At 55.4% G+C, this 21651-nt stretch overlaps 1 protein-coding gene across 1 annotated transcript; it reads right to left on the bottom strand.

Annotated features, from left to right (window-relative positions):
• Positions 1-1072: 1072 nt before the first annotated feature.
• LTBR (lymphotoxin beta receptor) lies at positions 1073-10482 on the bottom strand. The gene is made up of 10 exons (XM_055142363.1): positions 10160-10482; positions 9916-10012; positions 9539-9664; positions 9275-9430; positions 8834-8930; positions 8590-8717; positions 4194-4295; positions 3458-3483; positions 2523-2766; positions 1073-1943 (listed from the first exon to the last, which is right to left on the bottom strand). The coding sequence occupies exons 1-10, from the start codon at positions 10256-10258 to the stop codon at positions 1702-1704; spliced, it is 1317 nt and encodes a 438-aa protein (XP_054998338.1). The 5' UTR covers positions 10259-10482; the 3' UTR covers positions 1073-1701.
• Between the last annotated feature and the right edge of the window lie 11169 nt (positions 10483-21651).

Raw genomic sequence — 21651 nt, 5'->3', positions numbered from 1 at the left:
CCCAGACGGTGGCCTTTTATGGAAGGGGCAGACAGTTGGCAAGACTCCCTCCCTTGTGATTCTTCAACTAAGACAGCCTGGGGCTGGCGCGGTAGACAAACCCCTTCTCCTGCCCCACCCCACAACTCGGACTAGTCCCGGAGCTTCAGAAAATGTCACAGCCTGTCTTTTATGGGGGGTGGGGGTGGGGCAAGGGGATAAAACCAGAGAGAAAGAAATCAAGCGAACACTTTAGCCTTTGGCATCGGGGCCCAGTGCTCCGGGCCTTGCAAGGGGAAGTGATTATTTGAGAAAACCCCTTTGGCCCCCTCAGGGGTATTCACTGCTATAAGGGTGGGTGACTCAAGAGCCAGTCCTGGTGCAAATCCCAGCTTTGCCATTTATTATCAAATTTGAAAGGTATGCAGTAACCTCTGGGCCTCAGTTTCCTCATCTGTTCAATGGGAATAATAATCATATTGTCCTCATGGGGGTGGTCTTATGTTCCCACTGAACACATTTAGCCTGCACATGGTGAGTGATTCCTGGCTTTTTAATATATATATTAAATATATATACATAAATAATATATATACATAAACAAACATATGTATGTTTATATATGTATAATATATATACATAAATAAACATATATATATATGTTTGTTTTTTTTAGGCCACACCTGGCAGTGCTCAGGGATCACTTCAGGCAAGGTTTGGGAGGCCGTAGGCAGTGCAGGGGATTAAACTGCAACAAGGCAAATGCTCTACTCACTGTATCTCTTCCGGCCCCTCTATCTAATATTGAGTTTTTTGGGCCACCCCCAATGGTGTTCGGGGGTTACCCCTGAATCTGCTCAGGGTCCCTGTAGTGTGAGGACTTGCACCCCAAGTTCCTGCATGCAAACTACATGGCTCATACTTTGGGTCATCTCCCGGGGCCTCTGGCTAATTTTCCCCCCCATCTGAATGAAGGATCTAAGACCCCCCTCCCCTCAAAATATCTCTCTGTGGGATTCTAGTTAAATGTTCGGGTCTTTGCCGCGGACATGGCCCCGATCCCAAGAAAATCAACAATCTAGCTCATAATCTCCTCTTTATTTGCATGTGGTTACACTTTGTAAATACACCTGCTTCTTCCTCCAGCTCCAGCACTGTCCCTTATACCTACATACACACCCCCACCTCCCCAGCGCCCCACAGCTTGTGACTCCCTTTGCTTTGTGAGAGGGTGGGGGGCGTCTCCCATCAACCTTTGGGGTCTACCTCAGTCCAGGGCAAGAGTGGGCGCTCGGAGGTTCTCAGAAGCTTGGGCATGAGCACCACGAATCCGCTGGAGGTCCCAGGAACGTCCTAGCGAGTGGCCGGGCAGCGGGCTCCCTCCTGTGGCATGCTCGGGGTGCAGAGTGCCGAGGGTGGGTGGGTGGCAGTAGTGTCCTATTGCCGGTGGGCGCCTGAAGTGTAGCTGGCACAGCGCCCCACGCGGGCAGAGAGGGGCTGTGCACAGTCTCAGCTGGCTCCGGCCACGGTCTGCAGGCCCCACTCTCACCTGGGGGTGAGGCCCCGGCCCTCTGAGCAGGATTGGCCCCTGGGGTGCCCCAGTGGACCTCAGTCCCGTGCAGGTTGGGCTGGTCGGGAGAGAGGGTGCCCAGGAACACCCCACGCCCCCCTTCATTCTGGCTTTTCCCAGATGCCACCAGACGTGGGTGACAGATTGGGTCCTTAGAGGGCGTGGCACCCTAGAGTCTCTGTTTCAGCCAGGTGACAGGCTTTGCCATCTTCCTGGTAGGGAGTCGAAAGGCCCGGGGGTCCAGGGGCCCCCTCCTCCGGGATGGGGTATGGAGGCTCTGGAGAAGCGGGGGGGTCTCCAGGGCCCCGTGCGCCCCCCAAGACCGGCCCATTGTAGATGTAGATGTTGCCAGTGACCGTCACAGACCCGCCGGTGACATGGATGCCGTTGGTACCTGGGGAAGGGTGGGCGGAGTCAGAGCCGTTCGGGGGATGTTGCCTCTTCCCTACCCTTTCTCCTCTCTCCACGCCACGCCCACGGGCTGTCAGCCACTGGTTCTCTGTTCTGTTCTCTGTGCGTAGGGGGTCTGTCTACTCCCTTCCCCCATTTCTGGCTGTCACATCGGCTGGAGGCTGGACACTCAGTCTGGCCTGGGGTCGCTTTCCTTTCTCACCTGCAACCCACTCCTGTTACCCACGGCCTCATCGCCCCGCCCACCATGCCATCTCCACGCCCACAGCCCCACCCATCCTGCTTATAGCCCCGCCCACACTGACATCGCCCCACCCACCCTGCTCCTACCTCATCGCCCCGCCCATAGCCCCGGCACACCTGTACATAGCCCCGCCCACCGTGCCATCTCCACGCCCACAGCCCACCCACCCGCTTATAGCTCCGCCCACACTGACATCGCCCCATTCACCCTGCTTATAGCCCCTCCCACCACACTATATCCTCGCCCAATCCTGCCCACCCCGCTCGTAGCTCCACCCACCATGACATCATCCACCTCTTAGCCCCCACCCAGGCTCACCGTGGGCCACTTGACCTTGGTCTGGAGACTCAGCATCCAACTCGTTGGCCTGGACCACAGGGCTCCGCTGTTGTGGCATTTCATTCTCCACAACTGGGATAGGGGGGGCCTCGATGGGGGGCCCAACGGGGGCGGGCGCAGGTGCCAAGTCTCCAGAGAAGGGCAGAAGTGGCTTTACCAGGTCAGGGAAATGTGGGTTCACCCCTGGAGGCTGCCAGCTCCCATTCACAGCACCAGATTCTCCCTGCAAAGGAGGCAGAGCGTCAGGATCCCCCACGACTCCACCTGTGCCCCACCTCACCAGGCTTCCCGCCCCAGGACCTTTGCACTGAAACGTCCCAGTCTTCCTGAAGCACCTTCCCCCAGAAATCCTTCTGACCAGTTCCCTCCTTTCCTCAGCGCTCCACCCACTTACCAGCTTCTCTGAGAGGTCCGCTATGTCCACTCTAAAACAATAAATCCCCTTCCCATGCCACTGTCTCTCACTGCCTGCGCCCTGCCTTCCTGAGCAATGACACAGTGGGTGCATATTTTTTTCTTTTTGTTTTGAGGCCACACCTGGCAGTGCTCAGAGGGCTTACTCCTGGCTCTGTGCTCGGGGATCACTCTTGGCAGCGCTTGAGAGATCATATGGGGTGTCAGGGATTGAACCCGGGTCGGCTGCATGCAAAGCAAACGCCCTACCCATTGTACCATGGCTCTGGCTCCTAGATGCGTATTTCTTTTCCATTCTATTTGGCTCCACAGACTTGCAGCTCTTGGAGGGGAGGGACTTGGCAGTGCTCCCTGCCTTCTCCCCGGGGCCCAACAGAGACTGGCACGTGCCATGTGCAGGAACTGATTCAATGGCGTCATGGGGGTCTGGCACCCGGCCACTCCCTGCCCCCTGCCCCACACCACTCTCCGACCCTGTATCCGCCCAGCCTCCCTGTTACCTCTGGGCGCCTCTTGAGCAGGGAGCCTGCAAGGGAAAAGGAGATGGGATTGGAGGACCTTTGGCTGACCCTCACCCCCACCCACTGTCATGGTCACTGTCACTGTCATCCCTTTGCTCATCGATTTGCTCGAGCGGGCACCAGTAACGTCTCCATTGTGAGACTTGTTACTGTTTTGGGCATATTGAATACACCACTGGGAGCTTGCCAGGCTCTGCCATGTGGGCGGAATACTCTCGGTTGCTTGCCGGGCTCTCCGAGAGGGATAGAGGAATTGAACCCGGGTTGGCCGCGTGCAAGGCAAACGCCCTACCCACTGTGCTATCACACCCACCACCCCATAATGCCACTCTCTTCAGGCTCCCCGAGGAAGCAGCCTCAGAATGGGGGGGGTGATTAGAGATGTGTATATGGGGGGGCAGGCATGAGGGAAGCCTGAAGGTGCAGAGGGGCAGAAGGCTTGGCCCTGGGGGTGTGGAATATTCGCCCGCTCTAGCCAGCTGTGGACACAGTTCCCAGTCCTGCATTTAGCTCCTTCAGGTTTTGTTCATTCGTTTGGGGTCACACCCAGAGATGCTCAGGGCTTACTCCTGGCTAGGCACTCAGGAATCACTCCTGGAGGTGCTTAGGGGGCCCTCTGGGGTGCCGGGGATCGAACCCGGTGTCATCAAAGCGCAAGGCAAACGCCCTCCCCGCTGGCCTACTGCCCTGGCCCGTGCATCCGGCCCCTTCTTACCGAGCTTCCTGCAGAGCGAGGGGTGGCTCTTCCAGGCCAGGACAATGGTCAGCAGGGGAAGGAAGACCAGGGGCAGCAGGATGGCCAGCAGCAGCGTGTCTTCTGCCGGGACAGCGGGTGGGAGGGTGGAAGGGAAGGAGGTAAGTGGCTGCCCTACCCAACCTGCCACCCGCCAGAGTCACAGACCATGCCTTTGGGTGCAGACAATGGGAGGCTCTATCCAACTTGGGGCGGGAGTCTCCCGACAGCCAGTAAACTCTACTGTACGGGATGTCTGGGGTGGGACAGGTGCCGCCCCTGCCTAGAGACCGGGATCGGGCAGTCTCTGTTTATTTTATCATTTTTTTTGTTTGGGGGCCAGTCCTGAGGGTGCTCAGGGCTCAGTCCTGCCTCTGCAACTCAGGGATTACTCCTGGAAAAGCTTTGGCGGGGGTGCTAGGCGGTGCTGGGGGTTGAACCTAGGTCAGCCGTGTGCAAGGCAAGTGCCCTCCCCGTTGTGCTATTGCTCTGGCACCAGACTGAGCTGTCTCAGGAATAAGGATGAGCTTAAGGTTGGGGTGGGAGGGGCTGGAGCGATAGCACAGCGGGGAGGGCGTCTGCCTTGCACGCAGCCAGCCCGGGTTCGGTTCCCAGTATCCCATATAGCCCCCTGAGCACTGTCAGGGGTAACTCCTGAGTGCAGAGCTAGGAGTGACCCCTGTGCATTGCTGTGTGTGACCCAAAAGAAAAAAAAAGGATGGGGTGGGAGGCAGTAGAGAGAGGGGGGCGCTTGGCTCTAAGCAGACTAGGTCACAGGGAGAGCTGCGTTTTGGGGGGACTCCGTTATCTTACGGAGAAGCCGGGGAGGAGCCAGGCTGCCCTCCCTGCCCTCAGGGAAGAGTATCCAGGTTTAGGCGAATGGGGGAGACTTTCAAATTCAGCCGTACTGGCCCTGGAGGTTTGGGGGTGTGAGACCCCCCATCCACTGCTCAGGGCGGCTTCTGGGAACCTGGGGCGGCAGGCGGAGGCTCGGGTCCTCTAGCCCTCATGGGAAGCCGCAGATAATTTATCCTTCAGTGACAGTTATGACAGCACCCACCCACCATCACTGATGCCCTGGGACGGGCAGGAGGACGGGCAGCCTGGCAGACTGGGAACTTGACCTTTCCCTGCACCTTCATCTGTGACCAAGAGACCGACAGGATGGGAGGCAGGAAAGGGAGTTGAAAATTCAGGACCCCAAGTTTCCTGCCCAGCTAAGGGACTTTAAAAAAGATGATGATGATGATGATGATGATGATGATGTTGGTTTGGGGGCCACATACTCTGATGTTCAGGGGTTACTCCTGGCTCTGAGCCCAAGAATTACTCCTGGCAGAGAAGCCAAGTGTCTGCCATAGAAGCAGGCAGGGGATGGGGGGTGGGGGTGATGGAGGGAACCTGGGGACAACGGGACTGGGAAATGTACACTGGTGGAGAGATGGGTCTTGGAATATTGTATGTTTGCAAGGGTCTATCTCACAGTGATTCAATAAAAAAAAAAATTTGTTGTTGTTGTTGTTGTTTTTAAAAGAGAATTACTCCTGGTGGTGCTCAGGGGACCCTATGGGATGCTGGGCCGTGTGCCAGGCAAGAGCCCTCCCCGCTGTACTATCTCTCTCTGGCCCCCCAGATGGGGGCTTCCTAAGTCTTTTCGCCTCGGTACATCAGCTGTTTCATCTGTGCAGGGAGGAAATCAGCTGAGCATATTCTCCAACCTGACCATCACCACTTTGGGGTTTTGTTTTTTCAGCCATACTTGGGGGAGATCAGGGCTTACTCCCAATTCTTGGGGGACCATCCATGATGATGGGCACTGAACCGGGGTCAACTGCATCTAAGCGAGAGCCTTACCTCTTTTTCTATCTCTCAGTCCGTCAGTCATCTATAATCCAGAGTTAAAAATTTAAAAAAAAAAAGGCTGGAGGGGTAGTATGGGAGGAAATGAGCTTGCCTTGCATGTGGGCAACCCTAGGTGAGACTCTACTGCAAATGGACCCCCGAGCACCACCAGGAGGAACCCCTGAGCATAGAAACAAGAGGAAGCTCTAGGCAAGGTATGGTCCCCCCACCCCTAGAAAAGAGCAGATGGATGGGGTTGGAGAGACGGTACAGCAGGTATGGCGCATCCAGCCAACCCCGGTTAGATACCTGGGACTGTATATGGTCCCCAAGCACTGCCAGGAGTAATTCCTAAGTGCAGAGCCAAGAGGAACCCCTGAGTATCACCGGATGTGACCCGTCCCATAAAAATACACACAAAAAAAAATCCCCAAAACCAAAAACCAACAACAAAACAAACAATTAAGCAAACAAACAAAAAGCCACTAAATATTTCAGTGACTCACTTTCAGGAAACAAACTATGTTTAGATATACATAGAGACATGTCTGGGAGATAACAGACAAAACGGTTCAAAACAGATGAGTCTGGGGCCAGAGAGATAGCGCAGCAGGGAAGACATTTGCCTTGCATGTGGTCAACCTAGGTTCAATCCCCAGCACCCCATCTAGTCTCCTGGGCACTGCCAGGAGTGATCTGAGCACAGAGCCAAGAGTAAGCCCTGAGCATCATTGGGTCTGGCCTCAAAACAAAAGTAGATGCGGGGGTGTGTTGGAGCAATACTACAACAGCGAGGGTGCTTGTTTTGCATGAGGCTGACCCGGGTTCAATCCCTGGCATCCCATAAGAACCCTGAGCCCCTCCAGGAGTGATCCCTAAGCACAGAACCAGGAGTAACACCTGAGTACCACTGCAATATGGGCGGTCCAAACCTCCCTTCCCCCACTCCAACCCCCCCCCAAAAAGTAAATGTGTCTGGCTGGAGAGAATCTGATTTCCAGCGTGACATGGACCCCTGAGAACTGCCAGGAGCAATCTGTGAGCACCATCATGTGTGGCCCAAGCCCTCACCCCCAAAAGAATCCAGAGAGTGAGGCTGGAGCGATAGCACAGTGGGTAGGGCGTTTGCCTTGCACGCGGCCGACCCAGGTTCGATTCCCAGCATCCCATAGGGTCCCCTGAGCACCACAGGCGTAATTCCTGAGTGCAGAGCCAGAAGTGACTCCTGTGCATTGCTGGGTGTGACGCCCCGCCAAAAAAAAGAAGTTAAGGAACTGGAGCAATAGGACAGAGGGTAGGGAGTTCGCTTTATAGGCAGCCGACCTGGGTTCGATCCCTGGCATCTCATTGGGTCCCCCAAGCACTGCCAGAAGTAATCCCTGTGTGCAGAGCCAGGAGTAAGCCCTGAATATTTTCAGGTGTGGCCCAAAAAGCAAAATAAAATAAGCTAATAAAACAGGGGTCAGAGAGATAGTGCAGTGGATAAGTTGACCCAGGTTCGATCCCCGGTGTCGCCGATTCCCAGCATCCCATAGGGTCCTCTGAGCACCACCAGGAGTAATTCCTGAGTGCAAAGACAGGAGTAACCCCTGTGTATCTCCAGGTGTGACCCAAAAACCAAAAAAAAAAAAGACTAGATGAGGGTGACAGAACCCCAGAGGTGATAGTTACTTCTCTGTGTGGGGGTGTTCCTTGACAGGTAACGTGCAAAATTCTATGCTACTTTATTTTATTTAGTTTGGTCTGGGAGGCCGACCTGGAGGCACTCAGGTTCACTTCTGCTGGTGCTTCTGGGTCCAAACATGGTGCTGGGCATTGAACCAGGCTGGCCACTTGCAAGGCAATTGCTTGGCCTTCTGTACTATCCCTCCATCCTATGTTAATTGTTTTTTCTTATTTCTGGCTGGGGTCTACTCCTAACTCAGTGCTCATGAGCCGTTCCTGGTGGTGTTGGGGGTGGGGGCATGCAATGCTGGGGATGCCACTCAGGGTTCCAGCGTGCAAAGCATGTCCCCCAGATCACCAAGCCACTTCAAAGCAGGTCCCCCAGATCACCGAGCCACGTCAAAGCATGTCCCCCAGACCACTGAGCCGCCTCCCTGCCCTGGCCTATGAAACTTAACGCTGTTGTGTATTCAGGTGTGTGCAAGTAAATTATCCTCAGAGATACTCTATTTCCTCTTTAAGACCCTTGAAGTGGGGGCTGGAGCAATAGCACAGCAGGGAGGGCATTTGCCTTGCATGCAGCCGACCCAGGTTTGATTCCCAGCCTCCCATAGGGTCCCCTGAGCACCTCCAGGGGAATTCCTGAGTGCAGAGCCAGGAGTAACCCCTGTGCATCACCGGGTGTGACCCCCCCAAAAAAAGAAAAGAAACTTGAAGTGACACGGGGTACCGAGGCTTTGAACCCAAGTATGATGGGTGCAAGGTAAAATGTGTTACGCCCTGTGCTATCTCTCCAGCCCTTCCGTATTTGCAGACAGGTGGTATTAAAGCGTTTCCCCCTTTCCCCACAGCCCTCAGCCCTGGCCCTCACCTGGCCCTTTGGGGACCGGTGTCTTTGTGGAGGACTCTGAGATCTCGGGGGGCTCTGTTGGGCTTCTACAGCTAGTGTCGGACTGGGCGGTGCCCGGGGCGGCCTCCACCAGGCCGAGGGCTTCACATCTGCAGAGAACAGAGAACGCCTGAGACTCAGGAGGTGGGTCTGGGCTAGAAGAGGTGGGTGTGTGGGGTGGGGGGGAGCGAGCCCCCGGGGCTGAGTGCATCTGGGGCACACGCACCGGGTGTGGGGGCTGCAGCGAGCTGTGGGGGAGGTGGTGTTCTGGAAGTGTCCCTCCTTGCAGGCCACGCAGTAGCTGTGAATGTTCGTCACTTCGCCTGCCAAGAGACGGGAGAAGCCGATTTGTGGACCGTGGGAGCCTTTCGCTCCGGCACCCACCGCTCCCTCTGCCGCCACCCAAGGGCTCCATCCATTCTGCCCTTCTGCCCCTTCCCCTCTCACCTTCCACCGAGACCCCCGGCCCCGCCCCTGCAGCGCTGAGAGGCGCCCCTCCAGAACCCCAGCTCCTGTCCCCGTTCCTCCCCGAGGCAGAGCCCCTGTGGGTGACACAGACCCTGCAGACGGACGCAATGGCATGCGAGGCTGCCGCAGGGCCCTCCAGGGGGTGGGGGCTCCCCGACGCTCCCCCCATCCCAGACCCCTGTGCCCTGTGCCCTCTGACCTTCTAGCTTGGCTTCCGTGCCAGGCCGACAGCTGGGCAGCGGCTCGCAGTGGGGGCACTCGTTGGCGCTGTGTGTGGCACACGCCATCCCGGGCTTGCAGCCGCACTGGGTCTGCCTCTGGCTGGTGCAGGGGGAGAGCAGCTGGAAGCCCAACACTGTGTGCGTAGGGGGGAGACACAGGGGCGCTGAGCAGGGGGCCGCCGCGCGAACCCCCAACCCCCCAACCCAGAAAGCGGCCAGCCCTGCTCCGCCCAACCCCCTACCGTCATCACAGGACCGGCACATCTGACAGTTGAGGCGGTGGTTCCAGTACTCGTTGTAGGAGTTTTCGGGGCACGTGGCACAGGTGGTGTCCTGGCTGCTGTCACACTCGGCTACGACGTACTTGCCTAAGGGGGACCGCGGGGCGGACAGACGGAGCAGAGGGAGCTGGACCTTTGTCCCCTGGCCTTTGCAGGGTGCGGTGCGGCGGGCTGGGGGAGGCCCGCCCCCACACGCTCTGTGGGCACGGCCTTCCTGCCGGAGAGCGCCGGACACCCCTCGCCCAGCGCCAGCCGCGCCCGCTGCAGCCCCCAGACCCATCCTAGCCCGCCCCTCCCGCCCCCCAGCCCCGCCGCCGCGCCCGGCCCTTGCCTCTCACCTGGGGGGCAGCGGGAACAGCACAAGCCGTGCCTGGACTGGTAATACTCCTTCTGCGCGTCCTGGCAGGTTCGGTTCCCCGTGGGGTACGGGAACACCTTCAAAAGGAGACGGAGGCCGCCGAGGGGGAGCAGGAGTCAGGGCTTGGCACCGGCACGGCGCACGCGGGCTGCCCAGACCCGGCCCCGCGCGCGCCGCAGGGCGAAGCTCCCCCCAACCCCCACGGCCGTCCACCCCACCCTCACCGGTGCAACGGGGGAGGCGGCCAGGAAGCGGCACAGGGCCAGGATGAAGGGTCCCCAGGCCAGGCCGCCGGGGGAGGAGGCGGCCCGGGGCAGGCGCATGGTGGGCCCGTCGAGCCGGGGGGCGCACGGCCGGGAGGACGCGGGACGGGTCCGGCCCGGCGGGGCAGGGCTGACAGTGGCCCCCGGAGCGCAGGGGCTGCGGCGGGACGCGCGGCCGACGTGCCCCGGGGGCCCAGGGCCGGGCCTGGCCTGCAGGGCTCCAGCGCCGGGCGCAGGAAGTGGGAGTGGAGCGGCCGGCGACGGCGGGGCGGGGACAGGAGCGCCGGGAGCCGGGGCCGCGGGCCGCCCGCCGGGCTGGCGCAATCGGGAAGAGGAACAGGCTGGGCTGGCCCGGCGCGGGCGGGACGCGGCGGCCGGGAAAGCACGTGAGGGCAGCGGGGCCGGAACAGCCGCCTCCCTTCTTGGGAAGCCGGCGCGGGACGCGCGGACGGCGGGGCCGGCGCGGGCGCGGCCGGTGGACACGGGGGGCGGGATGTGACGGGCGCGCGGGCGGCTGTGAGATCCGGGACCGCCTTGACCCAGGCCCGCAGACGGAGACGCAAGAAGCAGAAAGAAGCACCCGGCTGGGCTCTTTGAAAAAAAATAATAAATTGGGGTGGGGGGGTCCCATACCTGGCGATGCGCAGGGCTTACTCCTGGCTCTGCGCTCAGGCATCACTCCTGGGGGTGCTCAGAGGACCACCCGGGATGGACCCCAGGTTGACCGCGTGCCAGGCAAGCGCCCTGCCCGCTGTACTCTCGCTCCGGCACTGGGTCGCTTTTTTTTAAATTTTTTTTTGGTTTTTTAGGTCACACCCGGCAATGCTCAGGGCTGACTCCTGGCTCTGCACTCAGGAATCACTCCTGGCAGTTCTCTGGGGACCCTATGGGATGCTGGGAATCGAACCCATGTCGGTCGCATGCAAGGCAAATGCCCTCCCCGCTGTGCTATCGCTCCAGCCAGCCCCTCTGGGTCGCTTTTTAAGGCAAACTACAAAGGAATAACAAGTCAGACAGCCCGGGACCGCCAAGTGACCTGGGATGACCCCCAGGACCCTTCTAAAGTTAGAGACCCCGCTCGACTCTGTCCTTAGGGATGTTCTTCCAGGAAGGAATGGTGGGGGTGGGAATGGGGTCCCCACCCCCATTCCCGGTGTCAGTGGGGCTGGAGTGGCAGCCTGGAGGGGTGGGGGTGGGAGTGGGGGCTGCAACCTGGGCTTACTCCAGGCTCTTGGCTTGGGGATCACTCCTGGCTGGGCGCAGGAGACCCTGTGCAGTAGAGCAGAAGGCACGTGCCCAAGCCACCCTGCTGTCTCTCGGACCCCCGCGTCATTCTGTGTCCCAGGAACCCCCTTGCTCAAGGCTCACTCCTGGCTCTGTGCCAGGGACCATGGAGGTGCTCCGGGGACCACATGTAGCGCTGGGGTTTGAACCAGGCTACAGGCTGCATGCATGGCCTTAGCCCCCTCCTCCCCCCCTCCCCTCCACCCCCGCTAGCTCTGGGGTCCAACCGTCACCCTTGGCAGTGCTCAGGGGACCATACGGGATGCCAGGCATTGAGCTCAGTTCAGCCCGTAAAGCAAGTAAGTACCTTACCCGCCGTCTCTGCAGCCCCTCCCCTGATGGGGCTCGGGGTGCCACGTGGGAAGCGGGGAGCGAGCCTGGCTCCTGTCCATCCTTCCAACTACTTCCTTTCACCCACGAGGAGCCCCTCCCTTCCCACTCATGCCAGGCCCTCCGTCTGGTTTCCAAGTTTCCATGATTATCCTTGAGGCCTCCCGGGGTTCTGAGAAGCACGGACTCCTGCGATTCCCCCCCCTCCTCCCCCCCCCCGCCCCACCCCCACCCCCAGCCCCACCCCCGGGCTGTGAGCTCTGCTGTTCAGGAGCCAGAATCTGTACAGCTGGCTTTCCAGGGCTTTGCTGCGTCCGGGTGTATTCACGGAGTAAACCGATGTCGTCACAGTGCCTTGCCCCGGCCACACAGCCTAGAGAGACGCGCTCCTGACTTCCGGCTTCTAGCTCTTTCCAGCAACCCCGAGGCCTCCGTGTGACTCAGGGACGCCTCCCTTGGCAGGATGGGCCGACTTACTCTCTAGAGATAGGTCACCGAGGCGCGGGGCCGGCCCCCTTCCTGGAGGAGCCTGTTGGGTGCTCAGCCTTCCCCCAGTTGGGCAGACTGGCTGGACAGGTTCTTGGTGGAGGAGTTGGGAAGTCCCAGTAGATGGGGGGCGGGGGGACCCACAAAAGGGTGGAAGACACTGAGTCTTCTCTGGGCTGAGCGATAGCACAGCGGGGAGGGCGTTTGCCTTGCACGCGGCCGACCCGGGTTCGAATCCCAGCATCCCATAGGGTCCCCTGAGCACCGCCAGGGGTGATTCCTGAGTGCGTGAGCCAGGAGTGACCCCTGTGCATCGCCAGGTGTGACTCAAAAAGCAAAATATATATATAAGTAACAATCGCAAGTATTGGTAATGTCTTCTGATTATATATGAAGTAAGAAAACCAGGAACTTATTGGATAAGAAAACAAGGAAGAGGGGCTGGAGCGATAGCACAGCGGGGAGGGCATTTGCCTTGCACTCGGCCAACCTGGGTTTGATTCCCAGCATCCCATAGGGTCCCCTGAGAGCAGAGCCAGGAGGAACCCCTGTGCCTCGCCGGGTTTGACCCAAAAAGGAAAAAAAAAAAAAAGACACTTGACTCTTCCCTCCTGGGGTTAGGATCTGCACCTGGCTGGCCCCAGGGAGGAGGCCGGGAAGTGAGGGATGGAGAGTGTGGCTGGCTGGACCCCGGGCGTGGGCGCTGGGGCTAAGTTAGCACATGCACGAAGGCAGGAGTGTGCCATGGCCCGAGATCCTTTTCCCTCCTTCTTGGTTTTACTTTATTCTTTTAAATGTATTATTTTATCATTTTCAATTCACACAGGGCTGGAGCGATAGCACAGCGATAGGGCGTTCGCCTTTCATGTGGCCCACCCGGGTTCGATTCCTCCGCCCCTCTCGGAGAGCCCCGAAAGCTACCGAGAGTATCGAGCCCGCGTGGCAGAGCCTGGCAAGCACCCCGTGGCGTATTTGATATGCCAAAAACAGTCACAAGGAGTCTCACAGTGGAGACGTTACTGGTGCCCGCTCGAGCAAATCGATGAGCAACGGGATGACAGTGATAGTGACAGTGACAATTCACACAGAACACTGGTATAGAGAGAGGAGGGTTGGGGGGGGTGCACTGTAACACTTTCGTCCTGTTGTTCATCGATTTGCTCAAGCGGGCACCAGTAACGTCTCCATTGTGAGGCTTGTTGTTACTGTTTTTGGCATATCGAATATGCCACGGGGAGCTTGCCAGGCTCTGCCGTGCGGGCAGGATATTCTTGGTAGCTTGCCAGGCTCTCCAAGAGGGACAGAGGAATTGAACCCGGTTGGCTGCCTGCAAGGCAGATGCCCTACCCGCTGTGCTATCGCTCCAGCCCAAGGGGGAGGGGGTGTCAGGGCATCTTAACTTTCCCATGCTCCAGGACTCCCCTTGGTTTTATTTTTATGGGTCACACCTGGCGATGCTCAGGGCTTACTCCTGGTGCTCAGGGGACCCTATGGATGCCAGGTCTCAAACCCGGGTCGGCTGGCTGTGTGCAAGGCAAATGCCCTCCGGCTGTTGCTATCTCTCTTGCCCTGCCCTCCCCCGTTGGATCTGTCAGTACCTGATAATTATTTCAACAGAAAACATTTGAGGATTTCAAAAGATGAGAATCAAGGACCCTCCATTCTTGTGGCTATTATTTTTGTGGGTGACCGGGTGGGCATAGCTGCAATTCTGAGGGCAACTCCAAGTGTGGTGCCCAGGGGTTACTTTCTGCAGTGCACAGGGGACCAGTCGAATGCTGGGGACCAAACCTGGGACTCCCACATGCAAAGCATGCCCTTTCATTCTCTTTACCACCTCTCCCAAATGGGAACGCTTTTCACTGAAGTATAAGTAGTCAAGTGCATTAGAACACTAATCTTGGGGCTGGAGCAATAGCATAGCGGGTAGGGCGTTTGCCTTGTATGCAGCCCACCTGGGTTCGATTCCAGCATCCCATATGGTCCCCTGAGCACCGCCAGCAGTAATTCCTGAGTGCAGAGCCAGGAGTAACCCCTGTGCATTGCCAGGTGTGACCCAAAAAAGGAAAAAAAAAAAAAAAGAACACTAATCTTTTCCTTTTTATTGAATCACCATGAAATACACAGTTACAAAAGTTTTCATGATTGTGTTTTACTTATATAATGATCAACACCAGTCCCTTCATCAATGTACATTTTCCTGCCACCAATGTCCCCAGTTTCCTACCACCTCTATGGCAGGCACTTTTCTTCTTTCTTCTTCTCTCTCTCTCCTCTCTCTCTCTCTCTCTCTCTCTCTCTGTCTCTCTCTCTCTGTCTCTCTCTCTCTTTATCTCTCTCTCTCTCCCTCTCTCTCTCTCTCTCTGTCTCTCTCTCTCTCCTCTCTCCTCTCTCTCTCTCTCCTCTCTCTCTCTCTCTCTCTCTCTCTCCCCTCTCTCCCTTTCCCAATTGGGCATTATGACTTGCAATACAGGTACTGACAGATTATCATGTATATCCCTTTACCTACTCTGCACACTCAGTTCTTGTCCAGATTGGTCCTTCCAACTGTCATTGTCACACTGGTCCCTGCTCCATCTTAATCCGGGGTCAGAAAACATAGTACAGTGGAGAGGGCATTTGCCTTGCATGTGGCCAACCCGAGTTCAATCCCCGGCATTCCCGTATGGTCCCCCAAGCACCGCCAGGAGTAATTCCTGAGTATAGAAGTAGGAGAAACGCCTGATCATTGCTGGGTATGGCTCCCCCCCCCCAGAAAAAAAAACAAAATAAAACAAGACACTAATCTTGGGGCCAGAGAGAAAGCACAGGTGTTAATGCTCTTGCCTTGTATGTGGCAACCCCAGTTTGATCTCCCAGCACCACATCAGGTCCCCCAAGGATCATCATTAGAGTGATCCTGAGCACTGTTGGGTGTGGCTCAATTCCCCACCCGCAGAGAACACTAATTTATATATACAAGTCAAGGAGTTTAGCCACCCCTGACTGGTGCCAGATAATCTCGTCATGGGCCACCATCCAGATCACACGTCCTTCTCTCGCCGGACCCTGTGCCAGGTTTTCTCACTCGGGACGCCCCAAAAGGGGGTGGGTGAGACCCCTCCCGCCCCAAGGAACCCAGCCCCGGCAGCCGGAACACAACCGCCAGAACACAACCGCCGCCCTGCTCACAGCTGCTCTCCACACGCTCAGGCGGAGCGTCACCCATGAGTGAACTTTTCCTTGACCGCGTGGCTGGCCGCTTCGTGGCTGTGTGACTCTTCACAGAACACACCCTACCATGCTCCAAGACTGTCACACCACGTTTGATAGGATTTAAAGTACGAGGCAACCGAGGCTGACACCCAAGGACAGCAGATACAAGGGCCAGGGGGATTGCCCCATAGCTGGAAGCCTGCTTCATGAGCGGAGGGGAGAAGGCAGATGGAATAGAGAAGCTTTCACTAAGAAAATGAAGGCTGGAGGAACTAGTCGGGATGGGAGATGCATGCCGAAAGTAGATAATGGACCAAACATGATGACCTCTCAGTGTCTGTGTTGCAAGCCACAATGCCCAAAAGTAGAGACAGAGTATGGGGAATATTGTCTGCCATGGAGGCAGGGGGAGGGTGGGAAAAGGATATTGGTGGTGGGGAATGTGCACTGGTGGAGGGATGGGTGTTTGATCATTGTGAGATTGTAACCCAAACAGGAAAGCTTGTAATTATCTCACCGTGATTCAATAAAATAAAAAAAAAAGTAGGAGGCAACCAACCTTAGAGGGAAATATTATGTTATTTCAGTTCTGCTTTGGGTAGGGATAGGCTTCAGGATGGAAACACCCAAAATATGGTGGTGGGAAGGTGTAAGGATGGTGGGATTGGTGTTTGAACATTAAATATAATCAATACTGTGAGCTACTTCATAAAATTTTTTTAAAAATTTTAAAAAGAATTGGGGCTGGAGCGATAGCACAGCAGGTAGGGCGTTTGCCTTGCATGTGGCCGACCCGGGTTTGATTCCCAGCATCCCATATGGTCCCCTGAGCACCGCCAGGAGTCATTCCTGAGTGCAGAGCCAGGAGTAACCCCTGTGCATCGCCGGGTGTGGACACAAAAAGAAAGAAAAAATTTTAAAAGAAGTCAACGAGTTTTCAGCTTGGTTATTCTGTCCCTCTCTCATGCAACTTGCCAGATTCTTTCCTGCAGCCCAAAGTTCCTCCCGTGCCCTTCCTGGCTGTTTGCTTTTGGAGTTATCTGATAGATCTGTTTGGACGTGCCGGGACTGAGCCCCGGTGTCCCCAACACAAAGCACGTGCTGGAGGGTCTGAGAGATAGTCATGGGGTTAAGGCTCTTGTCTGGCCTGCAGATGGCCCCGGTTCAAACCCCAGCATCAAAGTTCCCCCAAGCACCACCAGGATGGACTCCCGAGCACAGAGCCAGAAGGTGGCCCTTGAGCACTGCTGTGAGTGGCCCAACCCTTCCCCTGCCCACCATGTGCTCATCCATTGAGTTATTCCCGCACCCCAATTTCCTTCTGGTCAGGTGAATGCTCCTTGGATCCTTGTGAACCCTGCTTCCACTGACCGTCTCCTTCGGTCACTGCAAACTTCTAGACTCTCTTGGGTCCTAAAGAAGTGGCCTTGACATCTGGACTTTAATCCTGGTCTCGTGGCCTTGATTTTGTTTTTTTTTGGGGGGCTACTGCTGGTGGTTCTTTCTTTCTTTCTTCTTCTTTCTTTCTCTTTCTTCTTTCTTTCTTTCTTTCTTTCTTTCTTTTTCTTTCTTTCTTCTTTTTCTTTTCTTTCTTTCTTTCTTTCTTTCTTCTTCCTTCCTTCTTCTTCCTCCTTCCTTCCTTCCTTTCTTTCTTCTTTCTTCTTTCTTTCTTCTTTCTTTCTTTCTTTTCTTCTTCTTTCTTTCTTTCTGTCTTTCTTTCTTCTTTTTTCTTTCTCTCTCTCTCTTTCTTTCTTTCCCTCCCTCCCTCCCTCTCTCTCTCCTCCCTCCCTTCCTCCTCCCTCCCTCCTTCCTCCCTCCCTCCTCCCTCCCTCCCTCCTTCCTTCCTTCTTTCCTTCCTTCTTCCTTCCTTCCTTCCTTCCTTCCTTCCTCCTTCCTTCTTCCTTCCTTTCTCTCCCTCCCCCCTCCTTTCTCTCCCTCCCCCCTTCTCTTTCTCTTTCTTCTTTCTTTCTTTCTTTCTTTCTTTCTTTCTTTCTTTCTTTCTTTCTTTCTTTCTTCTTTCTTTCTTTCTTTCTTTCTTTCTTTCTGCCAACTGCCCAGTTGCTTATAGATTTATTCTCCAACCCTACTGGAGAATTTCTGGATCACTGCTAGAAACTATATTTCCCAGACTCCTTTGCTCTTGCGCATCTTTGTAGGTTCAGCCAATTGAAGGACAGGGGGTGGAAGACCTCCTGATGGGAAGAAGGTCAGCCTCTTTGCTTTCTGACACTGCTTTTTCGGGGCATGTATCTGGTAGATCTGTTTGGAGGTGCTGGGACTAAACCCGTCTCCCCACACAAATCATGTGGACTGTTTGTTCCCCCTCTTCCTTCATTCATAATCCCCATTGTTTTGCCAGGCTCCCACAATCCACAATCTTTAGTTCCTGCCAGAGAGCTCTGGAAGCTTCTGGACTTTCAATGTCCCACTGTCCTGCTGTCCTCCCAGTCTGAGAGACAGTGGCTGCTTTCTGCTTTAATGTTTGGGGGTTGCCTCACTGTTCCTGGTGGTCTGCTCAGCATTTCTTTTCTTTTCTTTTTGGGGCCACATCTGCTGTGTTTCTGGCTGTGTTCAGAGGTGACTCCTATCTCTGTCACTCCTGGCAGTGCCGAGGGGCCACATGGGATGCCAGGGAATTGAACACGGGTGGGCCACATGCAAGCAAATACTCTCCCCGCTGTACTAACACATGTTTGGCGGGGCCGGGGGGGGGGGAGCCACATCTGGCAGTGCTCAGTGCTTGCTCCTGAATCTGCTCAAGGATCACCACCTATGTGAGGGCTTAGGGGACCATATGTGGTGCAGGATTGAATCCAGGTCAGCCACGTGCGAGGCAAGTCCCCTGCCCACTGAACTACCCCTTTGGCCCCTGCTTTTGCTTTTGGGTCACGTACATTGGTCCCCCAAGCATCACCAGAGTACAGAGTCAGAAAGAAGCGCTTATGGCCTAGTGGGTCTCCAGAATCAAAAAGAAACGAAAGAAGGAAGGAAAGAAAGAAAGAAGGAAGGAGGAAGGAAGGAAAGAAAAGAAAGAAAGAAAGAAAGAAAGAAGAGAAAGAAAGAAAGAAAGAAAGAAAGAAAGAGAAGGAAAGAAAGGAAGAAAGAAAGAAAGAAAGAAAAGGAAAGAAAGGAAGAAAGAAAGAGAAAGAAAGAAAGAAAGAAAGAAAGAAAGAAAGAAAGAAAGAAAGAAAGAAAGAATGAAAGAAAGAAAGAAGAAGGAAGAAAGAAAGGAAGAAAGAAAGAAGAGGAAGAAAGAAAGGAAGGAAGAAAGAAAGAAAGAGAAGAAAGAAAGGAAGAAAGAAAGAAAGAGAAAGAAAGAAAGAAAGAAAGAAAGAAAGAAGAAAGAAAGAAAGAAAGAAAGAAAGAAAGAAAGAAAGAAATTATGAATGCTTGCAACAAAGTCCTACTGAAGAAAATAATGATACATATATTTTTGGTTATTTAAAAAAAATGAGGGAATGGTACCTGGTGATGCTCAGGGCTGACTCCTGGCTCTACACTCAGGGATCACTCCTGGCGATCCACAGGGAACCACCTCTAGTGCCAGGGAGTGAAGTGAACCCAGGTGAGTTGAGGCAAGTACCCTACTGTCTCTACCTGCTATACTGTCTCTCCAGTTTCCCTTCCCCTGTTCCTGTTTTTCATTTTTTTTTTGTTGCTTTTTTTAAATTGTTTTTGTGGGGGAGGGTCACACCTGGCGATGCTCAGGGGTTACTCCTGGCTTTGCACTCAGGAATCACTGCTGGGGATACTCGGGATACATATGGATGCCAGGGATCAAACCCGGGTCTGGCTGCTTGCAAGGCAAACACCCTCCCTCCGTACTAGGGCTCCGGAGCCACCTGCTTTTGTTTTAGGTTCGAAAGGCTGGTGGTGATGGTTTAAAGGGCAGGAGCACATCCTTTACTTGCTGGTCCCTTTTTACCTGCTTGATTCCTGCCAGCCTGAGCACTGCTAGAAATAGCCTGTGCACTGCGTTAAGAACAGTCTTGGGCCTGGAGTGATTGCACAGCGGGGAGGGCGTTTGCCTTGCACACGGCCGACCCAGGTTTGATTCCCAGCATCCCCATATGTCCCCCAGCACCGCCAGGAGTAATTCCTGAGTGCAGAGCAGGAGTAACCCCTGTGCATCGCCGGGTGTGACCGAAAAGCAAAAAAAAAAAAAGTCCTGGGTCCCACTAGTAAAACCCCCCGGAGCAAAATAAACAGAAGCACCAAGGGTGGGGATGTGGCTCTGCTGTGAGGCACACACCTTGCAGATAAAGAGACTTGGGTTCCATTCCCAGCAGGACGGGACCTAGCTGGGCACCACGGTGGGGGGAGGGGTCGAAACACTTCCAAGAGCACCCCGCCCCCCACCCCGCCAAAACCCATGAGTCTGTATATGCCCTCAAAGGGGCTGGAGAGACGGTACAGCGGGTAAGGCACATGGCGGGCCCGGGTTCGATTCCCTGAACTCTGCCAGGAGTCAGCCAGGAGTAATGCCAGGTGTGGGCCAGGTCAAAAGAAGTCAAAAGAAAGCAAAACACACAACACTCTGGCATCCATGGATACAGATGGATCCAGATAGCAGCTGCTCGGCTCGGGACAGGCACGGGACAGAGGGAGGTTTCCCTGTCCCCCGCGTCTTCCGTGCGGTCAAAAAGCCATGTTGTGTAAGCCCCAAGCATGTCCAGGTGTTATTTCTGCACTTGAGGCGACAATGGCTCAGTGACGAAGGGGCAGGTATCAGATTCCTGGTGTTGTCACCGCAGCAGATCGCTCTGGTTCCTTCTGCAGCCTCTGGGCAGCTGCCGCCCCGGGGACACAGGCTGGACACCCAGCAACACCCTCAGGAAGATCAGACGCTGGATTTCAGGCACCTGGAGGGCCCATGTACCTGTCAGATCTCGGAGATCAATGTGTCACCCTCTTGGGTGACAGCTCACAGGGGACAGGATGATCCCTACACTTGGATTGCCCCTAGTTTTTTTTTAATTTTTTAATTTTAATTTTAATTTTTTTTTCTTTTTGGGTCACACCTGGCGATGCACAGGGTTACTCCTGGCTCTGCACTCAGGAATTACTCCTGGCAGTGCTCAGGGGACCATATGGGATGCCGGGAATCGAACCTGGGTTGACCACGTGCAAGGCAAACATCCTACCCGTTGTGCTATCGCTCCAGCCCCCTTAATTTAATTTTTTAATTTTTTAATTTAGGGTCACACCTGGCAATGCACAGGTTTACTCCTGGCTTTGCACTGAGAATCACTCCTGGGCAGTGCTCAGGGGACCCTATGGGATGCTGGAATCAAACCCGGGTTGGCCGCATGCAAGGCAAATGCTCATCCCTGCTGTCTATAGCCCCTGATTGTCCCTAGTTTAGGGATGACGGAGGAATGGGAGTTTTTCCTCAGGCCTGGGGATAGGATTCAGGACCCATATTGCTGAGAATCAATCCATGGACTTGAGATTTTTTTTTCCCATTTGGGCCTGCAGTGCTCAGGGATCACTCCTGGCTCAGTGCTCAGGAATCATTCCTGGTGGTGCTCCGGGCACCTTATGGATGCTGGGGATCAAACCGGGTCGGCTGTGTGCAAAACTAGTGCCCTACCCGCTGTACTATCTCTCCAGGCCCTGGACTCTGAGGCTTTTAAACCTGGGTGCAGGGGGGCCCTAATTCCTATGATCTATGCTGCTCCTGTCTTGGGGGTCAAATGCTTTAACGAGACCATCCCGGAGAGAAAAGTTCTGAATGAATTCCCGTTCCCACTTCGCTGCTGTTTTGCTTTGCCTTCTCACAAACAGGCATATCTTTGCAGGGGGAGGTGTGTGTGTGTGTGTATGTGTGTGTGTGTGTGTGTGTGTGTGTGTGTGTGTGTGTGTGGTTTCAGCAGGAAAATGAAGAAACAGTCAGTCTCGCCTGGGAGCTGTGCTCCCCAGAGGGAGGGAAGAGGAAAATAATGAGCCAGAGCAGGAATCGTGGCTGATACCCGCTCTCTCTGAAGAAGAAATGTTAGTGCCAGAGCGATAGGACAGCAGCAGTTCGGGCGTTTGCCATGCACGCAATGGACCCTGGCATCCCACGTGATCACCCAAGCTGGCCAGAGTGATTCCTGAGTATCCCGAGCACAGAGCTAGGAGTAAACCCTGGCACCACTTGATATAGCCCCACCCCT

Source organism: Sorex araneus, chromosome 6 (genome assembly GCF_027595985.1).
Source record: "Sorex araneus isolate mSorAra2 chromosome 6, mSorAra2.pri, whole genome shotgun sequence".
Taxonomy (NCBI): Eukaryota; Metazoa; Chordata; class Mammalia; order Eulipotyphla; family Soricidae; genus Sorex; species Sorex araneus.
The sequence above is the reverse complement of the archived record's forward strand: the minus strand, read 5'-3'. Positions and strand labels throughout refer to the sequence as shown.

What these genes read in the sequence shown, in the direction of transcription:
- LTBR (XM_055142363.1), bottom strand. Translation starts at nt 10,258, where the DNA reads ATGCGCCTGCCCCGGGCCGCCTCCTCCCCCGGCGGCCTGGCCTGGGGA. An exon ending in GTGCCGGTCCTGTGATGACG is followed by an intron (nt 9,431 to 9,538) that starts GTAGGGGGTTGG and finishes CTACGCACACAG; the next exon opens with TGTTGGGCTTCCAGCTGCTC. An exon ending in CGCTGCAGCCCCCACACCCG is followed by an intron (nt 8,718 to 8,833) that starts GTGCGTGTGCCC and finishes TGTTCTCTGCAG; the next exon opens with ATGTGAAGCCCTCGGCCTGG.